The sequence below is a fragment of the Oncorhynchus gorbuscha genome, linkage group LG08 (genome assembly GCF_021184085.1).
Source record: "Oncorhynchus gorbuscha isolate QuinsamMale2020 ecotype Even-year linkage group LG08, OgorEven_v1.0, whole genome shotgun sequence".
Taxonomy (NCBI): domain Eukaryota; kingdom Metazoa; phylum Chordata; class Actinopteri; order Salmoniformes; family Salmonidae; genus Oncorhynchus; species Oncorhynchus gorbuscha.
Window position 1 is genome coordinate 68997034 of NC_060180.1, and position 22480 is coordinate 69019513.

General features: G+C 45.6%; 1 protein-coding gene across 2 annotated transcripts in view; it reads right to left on the reverse strand.

The window, feature by feature from the left end:
* Window positions 1-13825: 13825 nt before the first annotated feature.
* Window positions 13826-22480, reverse strand: part of LOC124041019 (low-density lipoprotein receptor-related protein 8-like) — a 194351-nt gene continuing 185696 nt past the window's right edge. The window contains exons 17-18 of one of the 2 annotated variants that reach the window (XM_046358174.1): window positions 17956-18024; window positions 13826-16288 (exon numbers count right to left, since the gene is read on the reverse strand). In XM_046358174.1, the coding sequence (XP_046214130.1) occupies window positions 15960-16288; window positions 17956-18024 (398 nt within the window). In that variant the 3' untranslated portion in view covers window positions 13826-15959. Of the gene's footprint in view, window positions 16307-17955; window positions 18025-22480 lie in introns of both variants that reach the window. The other variant, XM_046358173.1, reaches the window with a different exon arrangement.

Consider the following 22480-nt stretch of genomic DNA (forward strand, 5'->3'; position numbering starts at 1 on the left):
ACATTAGCTGGAATTTAGGAGTTACAAATATACCCAGATACCTGAAACCTGAGGGAGACCATTTAAAAGGGAAGGGGGAGAAGTATTAGGTACAGAATGCAGGCTACCAAGTGGCATAGCCTCTGACTTAGTAAGGTTAATCTTGTAGCCTGAGAATCCGCTGAATAATTCAATAATATTAATAAGAGGTGTAATTGAAGTCTCGGGACTAGAGATGAATATCAGGACATCATCAGCATACAAGCTTATTTTATGGTGAACATCACCAATGAGCAGCCCCTGTATAGCAGGCGTTACCCTGATGGCCTCGGCTAGTGGTTCCATAACGAGTGCAAAGAGGAGGGGGATAAAGGACAGCCCTGTCTGGTACCTCTGTGTATAGGGAAGCTATTTGACCGTAGCCCATTAGTAAGGACAGCAGCCTGAGGATCATCATATAAAACTTTCACCCATTTTATAAAGTTGTCCCCCAGACCAAATTTATTTAGAGCAAATAATAGGTAAGACCACTCCACACGATCAAATGCCTTCTCAGCATCTAGGGAGAGCACAAGACCATCCACAGCACTTTGTTGGTAGGCTTGAATTACATTAAGAAGCCGCCTGATGTTGTTGCATGACTTACGGCCCCTAATGAAGCCAGTTTGGTCTCCTTTCACAATTAGTGGCAATGAGTCCTCTAATCTTGTGGCTAGAATTTTAGAAAGCAATTTTCTATCCACATTCAGAAGGGAAATTGGTCTGTACGAGGAACAAGACTCTGGACATTTTCCCTTTTTGAGAATAAGTGAAATGTTGGCTTCTCTCAGCGTTTGAGGGAGTTGGTCATTTGAAAATGAGTGGTTAAACATATCACGCAATGGCTCAAGGATCAGGCCATGGAACTCTTTATAGAACTCACTACAAAACCCATCTGGTCCTGGGGCCTTACCATTTTGCAGATTCTTAATTGCGAACATTATCTCTTCCTTGGTAATAGGGGCATTGAGGAGGGACCTCTGTTCTTCGGAGATAGTAGGGAGCTCAATCTTACCAAAGAAGTTCTCCATTAATTTGGGTGCATCCTTTGGCAGTTCTGAGGCATAAAGGTTTGTATAAAATTTCTTAAAAGAGTCACTTATCAATTTATTTTCATATAAATGATTACCATCAGAATCAGTAATAGTAGCAATTGACTGAGAGTCAGCCCTCTTTTTAGCTAGGTATGCCAAGTACTTTCCTGGCTTATCGCCATGTTCATATAGCTTTTGCCTGACAAATCTCATTTTCTTTTCAGCGTCCTGTGTTAGGAGAGAGTCTAACGTTGATCTAATGACTGATATTTCCTTTAATAGGGCAGGAGTGGGCGTTTTAATGTAGTCCTTCTCTTTAGTTCCTAATTCACCCTCTAACATTTTTTGCTTTTCCCGCTTTTTCCGTCTCTTAGTAGCTGTGTATGACATAATCAGACCCCTGGCATACGCTTTACAGGTCTCCCAAAGGAGCGAGGGGTTATCTGTTGATTGAGAGTTAATAGAGAAAAATGCTTTAAACTCTGTTATAAAATATGATGTGAATGTATGGTCTTTAAGAATGGTTGTGTTCAACCTCCAATGTCTTGACCGATTGAATGCCCCGTTGAGTTTTATGTCCAGGATCACCTCAGCATGATCAGATATGACTATGCTTCCTATCCTAGCAGATAAAACAGACTGCAAAGACGTCCTGGGCATAAAAAAATAGTCTATTCTAGTCTGACATCCATGAGGTGCAGAGAAAAAAGTGAACTCTCTGTTGGAGGGATGGAAAGCTCTCCAGACATCCGCATACCCCAGATCATCACAAATAGCTGTAAGTGACTTTGCTTGAGGAGAGAGTGAAGCTATACCGCTGGGAGACTTATCAATAAGGGGGTTCAACAAGCAGTTAAAATCTCCTCCAACCACTGCAGTGTCTGAGTTTAATTCTGAAAAGTCTAGAAATGCTTTAGTGAGGAAATCAGGGGGGTGAGCAGGGGGGAAGTAAATATTCATTATGGAAATGTTCTGCCCTTGTAAAGTACCATTAATTATAACAAAGCGACCAAATTTATCTTTCACACAATTCAAGACCTTAAGTGGTAAGTTCTTTTTCACCAGAATTGCTACACCTCTACTTCTGGATGTAAATGATGAGAAAAACACTTGACCAAATCCTCCTTGTTGTAATTTCAAGTGCTCCTTATCATCCAAATGGGTTTCCTGTAACAGGGCAATATCAATATTTTCTTTTTCAAAAAAGACAATACTTTCTTCCTCTTAATGGGGTTATGGCTCCCTCTAATGTTCCACGTGCATACACGCAGTCTGTTATCTGCCATTGCATCTTGACCATTCAATATTCAGACTGGATCCTACTGTAAAAGTGGGGTGGTACCTTTTTCCATGTGTTGAACTCTCCTCCATCTCACTGAGCATAAACAAAAAATATGAACCCTGAACTCGAACTATACTGAACCCAAAAATTAAACATGTAAAGATCCAAAAGGGGGTTTTCCCACTAGCTAACATACAGGGGATTTCCACTCTCAAATGTAGACTCTTAAGTCCGCATTGCCGCTCAATAGCCTCATCCTTTATATATATGGAAAATAAAATCAATAGAAGAAGATTGAGGCTATTCCACCTAAAACCAAGCCTGGGCACCAATATGGATTCACACATATCTCAGCCTGAGCTATAGCGGCTATTACTTTAGCAAGAAAAATAATAAAGATACGAATATTACTGAGCCGGAGTACGTGAGGACTCACACCACTGTTTCATGATCAGATTCAACCAAAAATAAACAAAGTTATCCAATGCTGTGGAGGCGCAGCTTAGAGTTATTTACCCGAGAGAGTCAATAAACGCAGCAGCCTCTTCAGGTGTGTAGAGCTTTTTAGGTGATCCGTTGACCATAATCTTCAATGTGGCCGGGTACAACAGTGCGTAGTCCATCTTCATTCTCCTGAGTCGAGCCTTCGCCTCATCAAACGCTTTGCGTCTTCGTACAACCGCTGTGGAGTAATCATTGAAGAATGAGACCTTTGGACTTTTATGTTGACTACCAACAGAACCGATGTTTCTAGCCGCATCCATGACGCGCTGCTTGTCGGTGAAGTTGTGGAACTTTATAACCACCGGCCGTGGGCGCTGATTGGGGCCCGGTATCGGTGCTTGAGAGCGATGGGCTCTGTCCAGCTTCACACGACCAGCCTTAGTGTCCATTTGTAGGTAGCCAGGGATCCATTCCTCAAAGAATTTTACTGAACGTGTCCCTTCAGAATTTTCCGGGAGTCCCACAACACGAATATTGCATCTGCGTCCTCGATTATCCAAGTCGTCAATGTGCTCCGCCATTTCGCGCACCTGTTTCTCAAGTGCTTTTATCTTAGCGTCCATAGATGTAGTTGAAGTTTCCACTGCAGCAATTCTTCCTTCCGCCTCAACAACACGTTTCACAACGCTCTGTATTTCGGCTGAATGGCTTGCTATTGCTTCCAAGACCGTTCTTATTTTAGCATCGATCACTTTAGTAATGTTATCAGTCATCTTTCGAATTATCAGGTCCATTGTGCCTGGGTCCGCAATGGTGTTAGCTTCGCTAACGTTAGCTAGCTCCTCGTGCACATCCACAGGGGTGGTGGTTTTGGTCGACTTCTTAGTAGTTCTATTGGGCATGTTGTCGGAGATTTTTGCGAAATAGTCGTCAAGACTCATTATATGGTAACTTATTTAGCCAATTCTACCACTTTTTCAAGCTAGGAGATTAATGTAAGAATATAAATTTACGAATGCCACGAGAGCTCGCTGAAACACCGTGTTCTCTCTACGGCGCCATTTTGTTCCCCCGTAAACTAGTTTTAATGACTCCAACCTAAGTGAATGTAAACTGGTTTTAATGACTCCAACCTAAGTGAATGTAAACTAGTTTTAATGACTCCTACCTAAGTGAATGTAAACTAGTTTTAATGACTCCTACCTAAGTGAATGTAAACTAGTTTTAATGACTCCTACCTAAGTGAATGTAAACTAGTTTTAATGACTCCAACCTAAGTGAATGTAAACTAGTTTTAATGACTCCTACCTAAGTGAATGTAAACTAGTTTTAATGACTCCTACCTAAGTGAATGTAAACTAGTTTTAATGACTCCAACCTAAGTGAATGTAAACTAGTTTTAATGACTCCAACCTAAGTGAATGTAAACTAGTTTTAATGACTCCAACCTAAGTGAATGTAAACTAGTTTTAATGACTCCTACCTAAGTGAATGTAAACTAGTTTTAATGACTCCTACCTAAGTGAATGTAAACTAGTTTTAATGACTCCTACCTAAGTGAATGTAAACTAGTTTTAATGACTCCAACCTAAGTGAATGTAAACTAGTTTTAATGACTCCAACCTAAGTGAATGTAAACTAGTTTTAATGACTCCTACCTAAGTGAATGTAAACTAGTTTTAATGACTCCTACCTAAGTGAATGTAAACTAGTTTTAATGACTCCAACCTAAGTGAATGTAAACTAGTTTTAATGACTCCAACCTAAGTGAATGTAAACTAGTTTTAATGACTCCAACCTAAGTGAATGTAAACTAGTTTTAATGACTCCTACCTAAGTGAATGTAAACTAGTTTTAATGACTCCTACCTAAGTGAATGTAAACTAGTTTTAATGACTCCTACCTAAGTGAATGTAAACTAGTTTTAATGACTCCAACCTAAGTGAATGTAAACTAGTTTTAATGACTCCTACCTAAGTGAATGTAAACTTCCGACTTCAACTGTATGTATGGGATTAGCAATAAAATACTTTTGTAACGTGACTCATCAACCTGAAATGTCTTATTTCTCCAGTGAGTGCAACTCATTGATGATAGTAGTAGTAGTAGTAGTAACATCAGTAGTAGTAGTAGTAATAGTAGCAGCAGTAGTAGTAGTAACAGCAGTAGTAGTAGTAACAGCAGTAGTAGTAGTAGTAGTAGGAGTAGTAGTAATAACAGCAGTACTAGTAGTAGTAGTAGCAGTAGTAGTAGTAACAGCAGTAGTAGTAGTAGTAGTAGTAGTAGTAGTAGTAGCAGCAATAGTAACAGCAGTAGTAGCAGTAGTAACAGCAGTAGTAGTAGTAACAGCAGTAGTAGTAGTAGTAACAGCAGTAGTAGTAGTAGTAACAGCAGTAGTAGTAGTAGTAACAGCAGTAGTTGTAACAGCAGTAGTAGTAGTAGTAGTAGTAGTAACAGCAGTAGTAGTAGTAGTAACAGCAGTAGTAGTAGTAGCAGTAGTAACAGCAGTAGTAGTAGTAGTAACAGTAGTAGTAGTAGTAGTAACAGCAGTAGTTGTAACAGCAGTAGTAGCAGTAGTAACAGCAGTAGTAGTAGTAGTAGTAGTAGTAGTAGTAGTAACAGCAGTAGTAGTAGTAGTAACAGCAGTAGTAGTAGTAGTAACAGCAGTAGTAGTAGTAGTAACAGCAGTAGTTGTAACAGCAGTAGTAGCAGTAGTAACAGCAGTAGTAGTAGTAGTAGTAGTAGTAACAGCAGTAGTAGTAGTAGTAACAGCAGTAGTAGTAGTAGCAGTAGTAACAGCAGTAGTAGTAGTAGTAGTAGTAACAGCAGTAGTAGTAGTAGTAACAGCAGTAGTAGTAGTAGTAACAGCAGTAGTAGTAGTAGTAACAGCAGTAGTAGCAGTAGTAGTAGCAGTAGTAGTAGTAGTAGTAGTAGTAACAGCAGTAGTAGTAGTAGTAACAGCAGTAGTAGTAACAGCAGTAGTAGTAGTAGTAGTAGTAGTAACAGCAGTAGTAGTAGTAGTAACAGCAGTAGTTGTAACAGCAGTAGTAGCAGTAGTAACAGCAGTAATAGTAGTAGTAGTAGTAGTAACAGCAGTAGTAGTAGTAGTAACAGCAGTAGTAGTAACAGCAGTAGTAGCAGTAGTAACAGCAGTAGTAGCAGTAGTAGTAGCAGTAGTAACAGCAGTAGTAGTAGTAACAGCAGTAGTAGTAGTAGTAACAGCAGTAGTAGTAGTAGTAGTAACAGCAGTAGTTGTAACAGCAGTAGTAGCAGTAGTAACAGCAGTAGTAGCAGTAGTAACAACAGTAGTAGTAGTAACAGCAGTAGTAGTAGTAGCAGTAGTAGTAGTAACAGCAGTAGTAGCAGTAGTAACAGCAGTAGTAGTAGTAACAGCAGTAGTAGTAGTAACAGCAGTAGTAGTAGTAGTAACAGCAGTAGTAGTAGTAGTAACAGCAGTAGTTGTAACAGCAGTAGTAGCAGTAGTAACAGCAGTAGTAGTAGTAGTAGTAGTAGTAGTAACAACAGTAGTAGTAGTAGTAACAGCAGTAGTAGTAGTAGCAGTAGTAGTAGTAGTAGTGCATCTGGATGAGGTGAGTCCGCCCCCTTAAAATGCTAAATGCATTTAGAAGTTACAAAAGCTCCAATCCATTACTAGTGTTATAATAATCACAAAAGCATTCAAAGTAATCCACCTTGAGCTTACAAATTGAGATGCAATGCCCTGTCAACCATAATAGATCACATGAATTATAACCGGACCAGTATGACTTATTCTCTATTCTAGTGGGCGTATGTGAGGCTTGGCTGTATGGAGAGAACGAGTATGTGAGGCTTGGCTGTATGGATAGAACGAGTATGTGAGGCTTGGCTGTATGGAGAGCACGTGTGTGTGTGTGTGTGTGTGTGTGTGTGTGTGTGTGTGTGTGTGTGTGTGTGTGTGTGTGTGTGTGTGTGTGTGTGTGTGTGTGTGTGTGTGTGTGTGTGTGTGTGTGTGTGTGTGTGTGTGTGTGTGTGTGTGTGTGTGTGTGTGTGTGTGTGTGTGTGTGTGTGTGTGTGTCAAGGTTATTACAGTAAATGAAAACTGAAAATAAAAAATAAAATTGTTTGAAAATATAAAACTATACAGAAACTATTCTCTTTGACTGCAAAACAAATTAAAATAAAAAACATAATTGTTTTGTTTGAGATTTTTTTCTCCTTAAACTTCTAAAATCAAATTGGTTTTCAGGTTTTTTAAAACTTTTTTGAGGTTTTCGAGCTTTTGAATCTGGCGGGTAAATGTTGCCAGTAGATGGCGATGTTTCATATAGGTCTAGCTTGTGCATCACTATCACTAGCTAACAGGGAGGAAATCCGAGGGCCAGCACAGAGCGTGACTCGAACAGCTTGTGAAGTTGCTGGAGCCGTTCGTGATCCACACTGACCAACTTCAAACTGACTGCCAGTCGCGGTCTGATGTGGTGTTGTGCCTTCTCAATCTTGAGGCACACTTGCAGTCAACTACTGCTGCAATACATTTGGCGCAGGTCCTCCTGAAGTCACTGTGTAAGCGCTTCTCATGCATACTGAATCCTCTGGCAGCCAACCCCTACAGCAGCTTGCCTGGTGGACCCAGGTCTGCCTCTGCCACTTCGCTCAACACAGATGGAGCCACTGATGAGGGAAGTAGAGTCTCTTGTACAGTGGGGCAAAAAAGTATTTAGTCAGCCACCAATTGTGGCCACCAATTGCCACCAAGTTCTCCCACTTATGGAGGAATGGGCCAAAATACCAGCATTCCACCTGCAAAATACCAGCATTCCTCCTGCATAGAGGAATGAGCCAAAATACCAGCAACAGTGTGTGAAAACCTTGTGAAGACTTACAGAAAACGTTTGACCTCTGTCATTGCCAACAAAGGGTATTGAGATAAAAATGATTGAGATAAACTTTTGTTATTGACCAAATACTTATTTTCCACCATAATTTGCAAATAAATTCATTAAAAATCCTACAATGTGATTTTCTGGATTTTTTTCCCTCATTTTGTCTGTCATAGTTGAAGTGTACCTATGATGAAAGTTACAGGCCTCTCTCATCTTTTTAAGTGGGAGAACTTGCACAATTGGTGGCTGATTAAATACTTTTTTTGCCCCACTGTACCTCAGCAAATCACAGCGTACAGCAGTAACCCCCCAGGAAGACGCCAGCAGGATGAATTCAACAAACATCTCGACCACAGTGCCTCAGAAATAGGAAGGAAGGTCAACCTGACATTGTTCCATATTTACCGAGTCATCTCTCCAGGTCTGGCAGGCAAGGATGGCTGTCTATCTAAAGCTGCACCCTGTGGTACGGATCTGGTTTCTGCCTCTGCCTCCCAAGCGTATAAGAGCATATTCTGTCTGTAGACAACTTCCATCAGGCTTGAGAAACTGAACGATCACCTCCTTGGAACGTTGTTTGGCTGAACAGAAACACACACACATCACACACACACACACACATCACACTGACCCCAAGCCTGCAGTCACATCCACATCACACTAAAAAGAATAATGTGCAAATATTGTACAATCCAGGTGTGCAAAGCTCTTAGAGACTTACCCAGAAAGACTCACAGCTCTAATCGCTCTTAGAGACTTACCCAGAAAGACTCACAGCTGTAATCGCTCTTAGAGACTTACCCAGAAAGACTCACAGCTGTAATCGCTCTTAGAGACTTACCCAGAAAGACTCGCGGGTGTAATCACTCTTAGAGACTTACCCAGAAAGACTCACAGCTCTAATCGCTCTTAGAGACTTATCCAGAAAGACTCACAGCTCTTATCGCTCTTAGAGACTTACCCAGAAAGACTCGCGGGTGTAATCGCTCTTAGAGACTTACCCAGAAAGACTCGCAGGTGTAATCGCTCTTAGAGACTTACCCAGAAAGACTCACAGCTCTAATCGCTCTTAGAGACTTACCCAGAAAGACTCACAGCTCTTATCGCTCTTAGAGACTTACCCAGAAAGACTCGCGGGTGTAATCTCTCTTAGAGACTTACCCAGAAAGACTCGCAGGTGTAATCACTCTTAGAGACTTACCCAGAAAGACTCGCGGGTGTAATCGCTCTTAGAGACTTACCCAGAAAGACTCACAGCTCTTATCGCTCTTAGAGAGTTACCCAGAAATATAAAGACTCACGGGTGTAATCGCTCTTAGAGACTTACCCAGAAAGCTGTAATCGCTGCCAAAGATGATTCTAACATGTACTCAGGGGTGTGAATACTTATGTCAATTATATATTTCTGTATTTCATTTTCAATACAATTGCAAACATTTCTAAAAACACATTTTCACTTTGTCATTATGGGGTGTTTAATTTAAAAATAAAAATAAATTCAGGCTGTAACACAACAAAATGTGGAATAAGTCCATTAATATTTTTCTGTATAAAACAGCACTGTATAGAATGATTAATTTATATACATACAGTATATGGTCTATATGACACATCACTGACACACTATCATCAAATCACTTCTGCTACCATCTAGTAAACCCAGCTGTGCACTATACAGTATACCTGAAACCCAAATGGCACTCTGTTCCCTATTTAGTGCACTACATTGACCAGAGAGCCCTATGGGTGCCAGTTGACTCCCACATCCTCCCCATCCTGTTTCACGGAGCTCTGATTAAAGATGTCCATCTGGGCTCCAGTCTGGGGGAGCAACATCTGTGACACATTCCTGTCTGCCCAAAGCTCAACTGGGCTTCCTATGTCTAGTGCATCATTTACTGTGGGAACAATACAGGAACTATGCAGACAAATGGCAATTTTACTTTCTGCCGTTAAAATGCTTTGCCTCATAAGTTAGCACCCTTGTGGAATGAGATACAGCCGGATGAGGATTCTGTGACTTGGTTTGCTCTCGACCATTTTACTTTGTGTGGTTAAAGGTGCCACACATAGAAGTGATCTGAATTACACCCCCTATATGTGGAAGCTAGGTGAATTGCAACAGTACTAGGCTGCATTCAAAACAAATGTCCTCCCTCCCCCGCATCCCAAGATGTTGTGTGGGAAAATTGCTTTTTTTCACTCGATCGGTCCAACTTATCACCTTATCGCCTCTAAAATGTAAATAAAACACTATAAAGAGTTTATATAATGTGTCATTACGTACCTATTTGTAGGCTTGTGTCTAATTTGAATCGGGTTTTTAGGGCGGTGCTAAAGTGATCTTAGAAGTAAACAGCGGCTTTGAGAATGATGATCTCATGCAATGATGACGCAAAAAATGACTAGGTTTCCCCCCTTACCCCCGTCACTGTCCATTTCTTGTTTTGAAAGGATGATAGAAGTGCTACACCAGGTGGAGAGAGATTGTAAGACAGAAATAGTTGCTTACAGGCGTACTGTACGTTACGACATGACACGTCAAGATGTAACGGAGGGTCTGTTTTTTCAACTTTTCTCCAATACTATAGAGCCATTACCATGTCGATCAACGCTTGAATAGAAACCTAGTTCACACACTCAATTTTGATGTCAACAGAGTCGCTACAGTCCCATTAGTTTTCTTTGTAGCCTCGTTAGAATGTTGCGCTTGCGCACATTTATACGGAATGGGGTGAGTTTACGTTAGTGGTTAGAGTGATGGACTAGTAACTGAAATCTTGTAAAATCAAATCCCCGAGCTGACAAGGTAAAAATCTGTCATTCGGCCCCTGAACAAGGCAGTTAACCCACCGTTCCTAGGCCGTCACTGTAAATAATAATTTGTTCTTAACTGACTTGCCTAGTTAAATAAAGGTAAAATATATAAAAAAATAAACATTTGCGGCTTGACCCAATTTCCACAAGATTACAAAGTCACAACAGCTGCCGGCCTGGCGGAACAAATCAATAAGCAAATGTCACAGCCAATCAACACTGCCGGATAAGAAATACTATCAAAATTACTGAATATATTTTCTGAAATTACAATGCAAAAATCCAATATTTTCTGTAGGTTTGGCTGGTTTCTCAGCTAGCATGACAGTCTAAGGCAGGAATCATCAACTAGATTCAGTCGCGGGACGATTTTCTTCTTGAGCAGATGGTCAGGGGGCTGGAACATAATTACGAATAGTTTGTAGACTGCAAAATGACCTCAAGAAGCCCAAACCGATATATTGTTTGACTAAACCATAACAATTTTAAACCTCGCTCACATTTGTACACAATCACGTGTCTCTCCATTATGGATGGGAATACTTGGGAACAGATTTCTTACATTAAAATCACGTGGAGCTGATTTCCTGGTGCTTTTACAGGATTTGATGTCCAACAATACAAATAAAATAACACATTTTTTGAGGGCTTTTTTGAGACCACCCAAATAAAACCAGTCTGTTTGGCTGGTCTCTCAGCTAGCATGACATTCTGTTTGGCTGGTCTCTCAGCTAGCATGACAGTCTGTTTGGCTGGTCTCTCAGCTAGCATGACAGTCTGTTTGGCTAGTCTCTCAGCTAGCATGACAGTCTGTTTGGCTGGTCTCTCAGCTAGCATGACATTCTAGGGTTTGTGTGGTCTCTCAGCTAGCAGGACAGTCTGTTTGGCTAGTGTCTCAGCTAGCATGACAGTCTGTTTGGCTAGTGTCTCAGCTAGCATGACAGTCTGTTTGGCTGGTCTCTCAGCTAGCATGACATTCTAGGGTTTGTGTGGTCTCTCAGCTAGCAGGACAGTCTGTTTGGCTAGTGTCTCAGCTAGCAGGACAGTCTGTTTGGCTAGTGTCTCAGCTAGCATGACAGTCTGTTTGGCTGGTCTCTCAGCTAGCATGACAGTCTGTTTGGCTGGTCTCTCAGCTAGCATGACAGTCTAGGGTTTGTGTGGTCTCTCAGCTAGCAGGACAGTCTGTTTGGCTAGTGTCTCAGCTAGCATGACAGTCTGTTTGGCTGGTCTCTCAGCTAGCATGACATTCTGTTTGGCTGGTCTCAGCTAGCATAACATTCTGTTTGGCTTGGCCCCTCAGCTAGCATGACAGTCTGTTTGGCTAGTCTCTCAGCTAGCATGACAGTCTAGGGTTTGTGTGGTCTCTCAGCTAGCATGACAGTCTAGGGTTTGTGTGGTCTCTCAGCTAGCATGACAGTCTAGGGTTTGTGTGGTCTCTCAGCTAGCATGACAGTCTAGGGTTTGTGTGGTCTCTCAGCTAGCATGACAGTCTAGGGTTTGTGTGGTCTCTCAGCTAGCATTTGTCAGAAGAAAAGACACAAGGAAGAGATGTTCAATAAAATTGTATATATCAATATATAGAAATATTTAAGAATAACTTCAGAAAATAATAAAAATGTGACAGACCATTTTGTCAATTTGAGTACAGATGTTATTTTCATGTACATAAGAACCCATCTCCCTCCCACAGCAAAACAGTGTAAAAAAAGACCTAAAGAAGAAAAAAGGCACGAGAAAACAACAATTAATTTTCTAAACAGAGGAGGATGAAAGACAATGAGATGATCTTGAGAATATTGAGGATGAACCACCTTGTATGACTTGTATGACTAATAAATCAAATATAAATTGGAAAAATAAAAGGATATCAGATGAAAACAAGACCAAGCGACAACACAAAACACTTTGGTGGTTAATTCATATTTTGTACAATCAGGCAATACAGTGTTCTTTTATACAAATAAATTAATTTACCGGCATCAACAATTTTTTTCTTATCTAAAATCTTATGTACATCTTTTTCTTTTACACATTTGTATAATACTTTATCCAACTTTTTTTTGCAATATGACAATGTATTTACAAATCATGATTTTCAACCCCCCTCCGCCAGCTACTCCGGTCCCAAATACACAAATTCATGTGCACACACACACACACACACACACACACACACACACACACACACACACACACACACACACACACACACACACACACACACACACACACACACACACACACACACACACACACACACACACACACACATGCAATACAAACATCATAGAAGCCATTCTGAGAGGGCTGTGCAACAAAGAGCCTACAAAAAGTTTTCAATATGGCTGTGGGATGAACATAAACAAAACGCACACACACCCTCCATCTCACTCATTCCCATTCCATCCTGCCGGTCTCCGTGAACAAAAATACAACAATGGAAGGGACTCTGAAATGTCTATTTACCCAGCACAGCAGAGCACTAGTGTGACAGACAGCACAAAAGGACAGGGGGATAAAAGAGAGGGGGACAAATGAGAGGGGACAAAAGAGAGGGGGACAAATGAGAGGGGGATAAATGAGAGGGGGACAAAAGAGAGGGGTATAAAAGAGAGGGGGACAAATGAGAGGGGGACAAATGAGAGGGGGACAAAAGAGAGGGGACAAATGAGAGGGGGACAAAAGAGAGGGGGACAAATGAGAGGGGGACAAAAGAGAGGGGGACAAAAGAGAGGGGGACAAATGAGAGGGGACAAAAGAGGGGGGACAAATGAGAGGGGGACAAAAGAGAGGGGGACAAAAGAGGGGGATAAAAGAGGGGGACAAAAAGAGGGGGATAAAAGAGAGGGGTCAAATGAGAGGGGGACAAATGAGAGGGGGACAAAAGAGAGGGGGACAAATGAGAGGGGGACAAATGAGAGGGGGACAAAAGAGAAGGGGACAAATGAGAGGGGGATAAAAGAGAGGGGGACAAATGAGAGGGGGACAAAAGAGAGGGGGACAAAAGAGAGGGGGACAAATGAGAGGGGGACAAATGAGAGGGGGACAAAAGAGAGGTGGACAAAAGAGGGGGACAAAAGAGAGGGGACAAAAGAGAGGGGGACAAAAGAGGGGGGACAAATGAGAGGGGGACAAAAGAGGGGGACAAAAGAGGGGGGACAAAAGAGAGGGGGACAAATGAGAGGGGGACAAATGAGAGTGGGACAAAAGAGAGGGGGACAAATGAGAGGGGGACAAATGAGAGGGGGACAAAGAGAGGGGGACAAATGAGAGGGGACAAATGAGAGGGGGACAAAGAGAGGGGGACAAATGAGAGGGGACAAATGAGAGGGGGACAAAAGAGAGGGGGACAAAAGAGAGGGGGACAAAAGAGAGGGGGATAAAAGAGAGGCGGACAAAAAAGAGGGGGACAAAAGAGAGGGGGACAAAAAAGAGGGGGATGAAGGAGGGCCGTGTTTACTGACCGGAGGATCCAACTTGACCGAACCTCATTACTGTTGAGAAGTGCATACCAACTGTCACCCTATCCCCTATATAGTGCACTACTTTTGACCAGAGCCCTATGGGTCCTGGTCAAAAGTAGTGCACTATTAAGGGAATAGGGTGCCATTTGGGACAAAATCTAAATCTGCCACGTAGCCTAGGCCACCAAATCACCTGACAGGAGCCTTTTGTCAACAATCAACCTAATACTGAGTTCCTCCTGTATGTTAGACCTTCTACTGAGATCCTCCAGTATGTTAGACCTTCTACTGAGATCTTCCTGTATGATAGGTAGACCTCCTACTGAGTTCCTCCTGTATGATAGACCTCCTACTATTGCCCTCCTGTATGAAAGCTCACAATGACATCTGCTCAAATAACGAGGACAGGGGCATTGTGGAGTGCTTGTGAAGGGTGAGTGAATATGCATGCCTGTGTGTGATCTATCGAGGGTGAGTGACTGTGTGTGTATGAGTTTACTGACAAAGAGAGCAGATGGGAGAATAAAATCACCAAAAACAGATGACACATTTACCAACCACATACCCTATGGCCATGGAAAACAGCTAAAAAGGAGAGAAGAATAATAGCTAACAATTAGCCTGGTAGCCAATAGCCATTTCTGGTTTAGCCTAGATACACATTAGCCTGCTACCCAGAAAGCTAGCTATTTCTGCTTTAACCTTGATAAACAGCCTGTTAGCCAGAAAGCTAGCTATTTCTGCTTTCGCCTTTATAAACAGCCTGCTAGCCAGAAAGCTAGTTATTTCTGCTTTAGCCTTGATAAACAGCATGCTAGCCAGAAAGCTAGTTATTTCCGCTTTAGCCTTGATAAACAGCATGCTAGCCAGAAAGCTGGCTATTTCTGCTTCAGCCAACTCTGTTGTCATTATCCTGACTAACACAGATAACCTTAGCCATTAGCTGGTAATTAGACGTATTTTTACTGGGCCTATAAATCCAGGCCACCCTTAATAACTACAAAGGATTCTCTCGCTAAGCCTTCAGTTTTTTCTTGGATCCCACCAAAACCTCTCCTTGACCCTCCTATTCCCTGCTTGCCTTCTGAAAGCCTTTGTGGTTCAATAAAGAAAACATCACAGAAGTTTCTGCCACGGCTCAACTGTACTTCACAGGATATCAACAAGGATGCAAAACTCCTCTCCAATGGCGAGAGAAAGTACACACACAGGTTTACACACACACGTAAATCCACGCACAGGTTTACACACACACACATAAATCCACACACAAATGCTGGAACAGACAAGCAAACTCACACTCACACACAAGCCCACACACTCTCTCTTAAACCTTTCACTCCACTCCAAGACAAATGCCCAGACCAGAATAACTAAACACTATGACATCTTTAGTAATAATGAGGTGAGCAATAAAACATGTTAAATGAATATCTTAAAACCGTACAGATTGTCCCATCTACTAAGGTGCTGCTGTGGTTTAAACCTCCTCCTAAAAAGTCTCTCCAGAAAATTGAGGTTCCACCAGGGAAATAAAAATGGAGAGCCTAAATTTAAAACGTCAAGGATTAAAATAATATTTTGTAACTCCTCTCGCCCTTAAACGTGAGACATATAACACAGCTCAATACTGCTTAGATTGATCAAAAGTGGATGAAAAACATACAGAATTGGAGTTGACTCCTTTTCAAGTCCAGTGAGGAAATGTATCTAAATTCAATTGATACGTAGAGAAATCATGAACTGAATTCTTATAAATTTTCTAAATTGACAGGAATTCAATTGGAACCCACCCAAACTCTGACATCACATTTAAAAACGTAGAAAGTGTAAAACTGTCGATCCTGTGTAATGAACTGGCACATCATGGACTTAATGGCTGGATGTGATGATATCATAACATCATATGTCCATCCATTCAACAAGTCAGTCAGCTTGAGTGACCTGTAACCTCAGTACTGTGTGTGCGTGTGCCTGAGCGGCGGCCATCTTGAAAATTAACCTCCTGAGCGGCCATCTTGTCTTGTCTCCATACTCATTTCGCCGTAGTAGACAGCATAGGCTGCTCCGTGTACCAATGAGTCCCCGGATCAGGCATACTGCCACCTAGTGGCAGCGCAATGAACTGTGGGCATGTATTTCCGCCCCCGCCGACTACGCCACACCCCACTCCGGCCGGGTACGGGTGGTGCCCGTGGTGGCCGCCCATGATGCCATCCGTCCGGCCGATGTGAATCTCGTCCTCCTCGCCCTCGCCTGTGGTCTTGCGGTAGACAGGGTTGTCGAAATTCATGCTCTTGGTGGCGTTCTGGCGATAGTTCCGCCAAACCAGGTAGACGCCGGTGCAGAGCAGGCCGAAGATCACTGTGGCAACAATAGGAACTGCATGCGTTTAACACACAGTGGCAGGGGAAGGATAGGGGACACACAGGGGAGATGGGGGAGCGTTAATGTCATCGGAGCATGAGCATCGTGAGACGAAAGGCACAGAGATGAAGTAGAGCAAATTAAGGCATGCGGGGGGACAGAGCGGGGAGGAGGACACAGAAGGAACTGGCCTTGTGTTGGATATTTCTTTGCTAGGCTGGTGGATCAATTGCCATTAACATCATCAAGGTATAAACTCATTACTTTGAAAAACAATTATCTAGGCAACATTATGGTTGTCTCAGAACTTCTGGAGGCAGCTAGGCTATGCGTAAAAATGACACCAAGTCCTGTCAGATGGGTCATTTCTGAGAGATCTTCGCAAAAACTGGGCTTGAGTCAGTATTCATGAAAACCTGTGGCTATTATGGACTGGACTTTTGGTCAGCGAAGTAGGATTTGGCACAGAGGAACTTTAACTGTCCAGCAAGCTCATAAAACTGAGTGTTTACTAGAATCTTTAAGGGTTGTATTTTTAACTGATGCATTTAAGGACCGAGAGACAAGGGTGTCTAGAAGACATCCTTTCTTACAGTATGTAGAAGCTAGCATTACCTTCACTAGCTACTTCAACATTATATTTCAATTGAGTATTACTACAGGTTAGCTTTAACTGCAGATGTATTACACTGTAATATTAGCTGGATTCCAAAAGGAGTTGCAGATTATCTTCAGAGTAAAAGGTGACATCATTTCATAAATCTCAGAGTTCATTGTAATTTATTTACATTTTAGTACAGTGACTTACTAACAATCCCTGAGTAAAAACTCATATCATCATCACGATGCCATTACTTATGCTTGAGGACATTATTACATTATATGGGTAAGTCCTGTCCTGTCTAAGTCACCTTATAAAGATTAGGGAATGGTGCCAGGTGAAGGGGGTCAGCCCAAACATGGCTGGGTTCTTTCTGCTTATTGGCTAATTCTCTGTTAATCTAATTCACCTTGGCGAGTCTTCTGCTGTCCCTGTGACCACCAGTGTGTCCATTATTCTGTAATAAGAAGGTTAGGAGAGACTAGCATTGCCCATATGCCCTCACTATGACCTCAGTACCCTACACGTAAAGCCTCGGCTATACATGAATTATGATAAAAATGCTCCAGAAAAGGACAGAATGACAGGGTCACGTTCATTAGGGCACGCAATCATTTGCAGCGTAAAACGAAAATAACATTTCTTATTGGACAAATCGAGTTAGCCCCCAGGTGTTTCAGTCAGTTTTTCATCCATTTAGACTACCTCCATCTCTATGCTTTTTCTGACTAACTGCAATAATATATGCAACCAAACCCACGGCCACCTGAAGGTCTATGGTGGTTTTGATTGGAACGTACCCAACACAGACAATAAATGGATGTATATGCAGTGGCAGAATGTCAAGACACACACCATGGCTTCTGCGAGCGGCCATGGCTCTAGGCATGATCTCTCCGGTCCAAACTGAACTAGGATCAGTGGATAGGAGAGTAGGGCCATGTCTCTAGGCATGGTCCCTCTCGTCCAAACTGAACCAGGATCAGTAGATAGGAGATAAATTAGAGGAGGTGGGACAGGAGAAGCAGCCTCCGTGGAGTACAGAGAGTGGACATGTACTTACCTATGGGGATCACTACTCCCAGAACTGCCACTGTCAGGTTCTCACCCAGGAGGAAATGTTCACTTCCAGCTATAGAGAAGAGAGAGAGGGGGGGGGAGGAAAGAGAGAGAGAGGAAAGAAACCAAGAGAGAGAGAAGGCGAGAGAGATGGGGGAGGAAGAAAAGGAGAGAGAAAGACAGAGGGAGTGTCAGAGAAGAAAAGAGAGAGGGGAATTAAAAGTGAGCGAGAGAGAGTGATAGTGACAGGAAGAGGGAGAAAGAGAAAATCAAATGTTACACAACTGCCATTTCTCAGTGTCTCACTTCTCCCTTCATGAACCCTGGTGCAGGGCTGTGGTACCCCTTAGGACCCCTGGGACAGGGCTGTTACCCCTCAGGACCTCTGGGACAGGGCTGTTACCCCTCAGGACCCCTGGGACAGGGCTGTGTTACCCCTTAGAACCCCTGGGACAGGGCTGTTACCCCTCAGGACCTCTGGGACAGGGCTGTTACCCCTCAGGACCCCTGGGACAGGGCTGTGTTACCTCTCAGGACCCCTGGGACAGGGCTGTGTTACCCCTCAGGACCCCTGGGACAGGGCTGTTACCCCTCAGGACCCCTGGGACAGGGCTGTGTTACCCCTCAGGACCCCTGGGACAGGGCTGTTACCGCTCAGGACCCCTGGGACAGGGCTTTTACCCCTCAGGACCCCTGGGACAGGGCTGTGTTACCCCTCAGGACCCCTGGGACAGGGCTGTTACCCCTCAGGACGCCTGGGACAGGGCTGTACCCTTCAGGACCCCTGGGACAGGGCTGTATTTCCTCTCAGGACCCCTGGGACAGGGCTGTATTTCCTCTCAGGACCCCTGGGACAGGGCTGTGTTACCCCTCAGGACCCCTGGGACAGGGCTGTATTTCCTCTCAGGACCCCTGGGACAGGGCTGTGTTACCCCTCAGGACCCCTGGGACAGGGCTGTGTTACCCCTCAGGACCCCTGGGACAGGGCTGTGTTACCCCTCAGGACCCCTGGGACAGGGCTGTGTTACCCTTCATGACCTCTGGGACAGGGCTGTGTTACCCCTCAGGACCCCTGGGACAGGGCTGTGTTACCCCTTAGGACCCCTGGATCAGGGCTGTGTTACCCCTCAAGACCCCTGGGACAGGGCTGTGTTACCCCTCGGGACCCCTGGGACAGGGCTGTGTTACCCCTCAAGACCCCTGGGACAGGGCTGTGTTACCCCTCAAGACCCCTGGGACAGGGCTGTGTTACCCCTCAAGACCCCTGGGACAGGGCTGTGTTAGCCCTCAAGACCCTTGGGACAGGGCTGTACTACATTGGCACTGTCCTTACCTAATTCAAATTCATAAACTCTATAAAGCCTTCATTAGTACACAGTCACCTCCTGCCCTATACCTACCTCTCTATAACACACACGCACGCATGCACGCACACACACAGCTGCTCCCCTCTGCCATAACCAGCTGCTCCCCTCTGTGTTCTCACTACCATAACCAACTGCTACCCTCTGCCATAACCAGCTGCTCCCCCTCTGCCATAACCAGCTGCTCCCCCTCTGCCATAACCAGCTGCTCCCCTCTGCTTCTCACTACCATAACCAACTGCTACCCTCTGCCATAACCAGCTGCTCCCCCTCTGCCATAACCAGCTGCTTCCCCTCTGCCATAACCAGCTGCTCCCCCTCTGCCATAACCAGCTGCTCCCATCTGCCATAACCAGCTGCTCCCCTCTGCCATAACCAGCTTCTCCCCTCTGCTCCCCTCTGCCATAACCAGCTGCTCCCCTCTGCCATAACCAGCTGCTCCCCTCTGCCATAACCAGCTGCTCCCCCTCTGCCATAACCAGCTGCTCCCCTCTGCCATAACCAGCTGCTCCCATCTGCCATAACCAGCTGCTCCCCTCTGCCATAACCAGCTGCTCCCCTCTGCTCCCCTCTGCCATAACCAGCTGCTCCCCTCTACAATAACCAGCTGCTCCCCTCTGCCATAACCAGCTGCTCCCCTCTGCCATAACCAGCTGCTCCCCCTCTGCCATAACCAGCTGCTCCCCTCTACAATAACCAGCTGCTCCCCTCTACAATAACCAGCTGCTCCCCTCTGCCATAACCAGCTGCTCCCCTCTGCCATAACCAGCTGCTCCCCTCTGCTCCCCTCTGCCATAACCAGCTGCTCCCCTCTACAATAACCAGCTGCTCCCCTCTGCCATAACCAGCTGCTCCCCTCTGCCATAACCAGCTGCTCCCCTCTGCCATAACCAGCTGCTCCCCTCTGCCATAACCAGCTGCTCCCCTCTGCCATAACCAGCTGCGCCCCTCTGCCATAACCAGCTGCTCCCCTCTACCATAACCAGCTGCTCCCCTCTGCCATAACCAGCTGCTCCCCTCTGCTACCCTCTGCCATAACCATCTGCCATAACCAGCTGCTCCCCTCTGCCATAACCAGCTGCTCCCCTCTGCCATAACCAGCTGCTCCCCTCTGCCATAACCAGCTGCTCCCCTCTGCTCCTCACTACCATAACCAGCTGCTCCCCTCTGCTCCTCACTACCATAACCAGCTGCTCCCTTCTGCTCCTCACTACCATAACCAGCTGCTTCCCCTCTGCCATAACCAGCTGCTCCCCCTCTGCCATAACCAGCTGCTCCCATCTGCCATAACCAGCTGCTCCCCTCTGCCATAACCAGCTGCTCCCCGCTGCTCCCCTCTGCCATAACCAGCTGCTCCCCTCTGCCATAACCAGCTGCTCCCCTCTGCCATAACCAGCTGCTCCCCTCTGCTCCCCTCTGCCATAACCAGCTGCTCCCCTCTGCCATAACCAGCTGCTCCCCCTCTGCCATAACCAGCTGCTCCCCATTGCCATAACCAGCTGCTCCCCTCTGCTCCCCTCTGCCATAACCAACTGCTCCCCTCTGCCATAACCAGCTGCTCCCCTCTGCCATAACCAGCTGCTCCCCTCTGCCATAACCAGCTGCTCCCCTCTGCTATAACCAGCTGCTCCCCTCTGCTCCCCTCTGCCATAACCAGCTGCTCCCCTCTGCCATAACCAGCTGCTCCCCTCTGCCATAACCAACTGCTCCCCTCTGCCATAACCAGCTGCTCCCCTCTACCATAACCAGCTGCTCCCCTCTGCCATAACCAGCTGCTCCCCTCTGCTCCCCTCTGCCATAACCAGCTGCTCCCCTCTGCCATAACCAGCTGCTCCCCCTCTGCCATAACCAGCTGCTCCCCTCTGCCATAACCAGCTGCTCCCCTCTGCTCCCCCTCTGCCATAACCAGCTGCTCCCCTCTGCCATAACCAGCTGCTCCCCTCTGCTCCCCCTCTGCCATAACCAGCTGCTCCCCTCTGCCATAACCAGCTGCTCCCATCTGCCATAACCAGCTGCTCCCCTCTGCCATAACCAGCTGCTCCCCTCTGCTCCCCTCTGCCATAACCAGCTGCTCCCCTCTACAATAACCAGCTGCTCCCTTCTGCCATAACCAGCTGCTCCCCTCTGCCATAACCAGCTGCTCCCCCTCTGCCATAACCAGCTGCTCCCCTCTACAATAACCAGCTGCTCCCCTCTACAATAACCAGCTGCTCCCCTCTGCCATAACCAGCTGCTCCCCTCTGCCATAACCAGCTGCTCCCCTCTGCTCCCCTCTGCCATAACCAGCTGCTCCCCTCTACAATAACCAGCTGCTCCCCTCTGCCATAACCAGCTGCGCCCCTCTGCCATAACCAGCTGCTCCCCTCTACCATAACCAGCTGCTCCCCTCTGCCATAACCAGCTGCTCCCCTCTGCCATAACCAGCTGCTCCCCTCTGCCATAACCAGCTGCTCCCCTCTGCCATAACCAGCTGCTCCCCTCTGCCATAACCAGCTGCTCCCCTCTGCCATAACCAGCTGCTCCCCTCTGCCATAACCAGCTGCTCCCCTCTGCCATAACCAGCTGCTCCCCTCTACCATAACCAGCTGCTCCCCTCTGCCATAACCAGCTGCTCCCCTCTGCTACCCTCTGCCATAACCATCTGCCATAACCAGCTGCTCCCCTCTGCCATAACCAGCTGCTCCCCTCTGCCATAACCAGCTGCTCCCCTCTGCCATAACCAGCTGCTCCCCTCTGCCATAACCAGCTGCTCCCCTCCCATAACCAGCTGCTGCCATAACCAGCTGCTACCCTCTGCCATAACCAGCTGCTCCCCTCTGCCATAACCAGCTGCTCCCCTCTGCTAACCAGCTGCTCCCCTCTGCCATAACCAGCTGCTCCCCTCTGCCATAACCAGCTGCTCCCCTCTGCCATAACCAGCTGCTCCCCTCTGCTGCATAACCAGCTGCTCCCCTCTGCCATAACCAGCTGCTCCCCATCTGCCATAACCAGCTGCTCCCCTCTAACTTCCTCACTACCATAACCAGCTGCTCCCCTCTGCCATAACCAGCTGCTCCCCTCTGCCATAACCAGCTGCTCCTCACTACCATAACCAGCTGCTCCCCTCTGCTCCTCACTACCATAACCAGCTGCTCCCCTCTGCTCCTCACTACCATAACCAGCTGC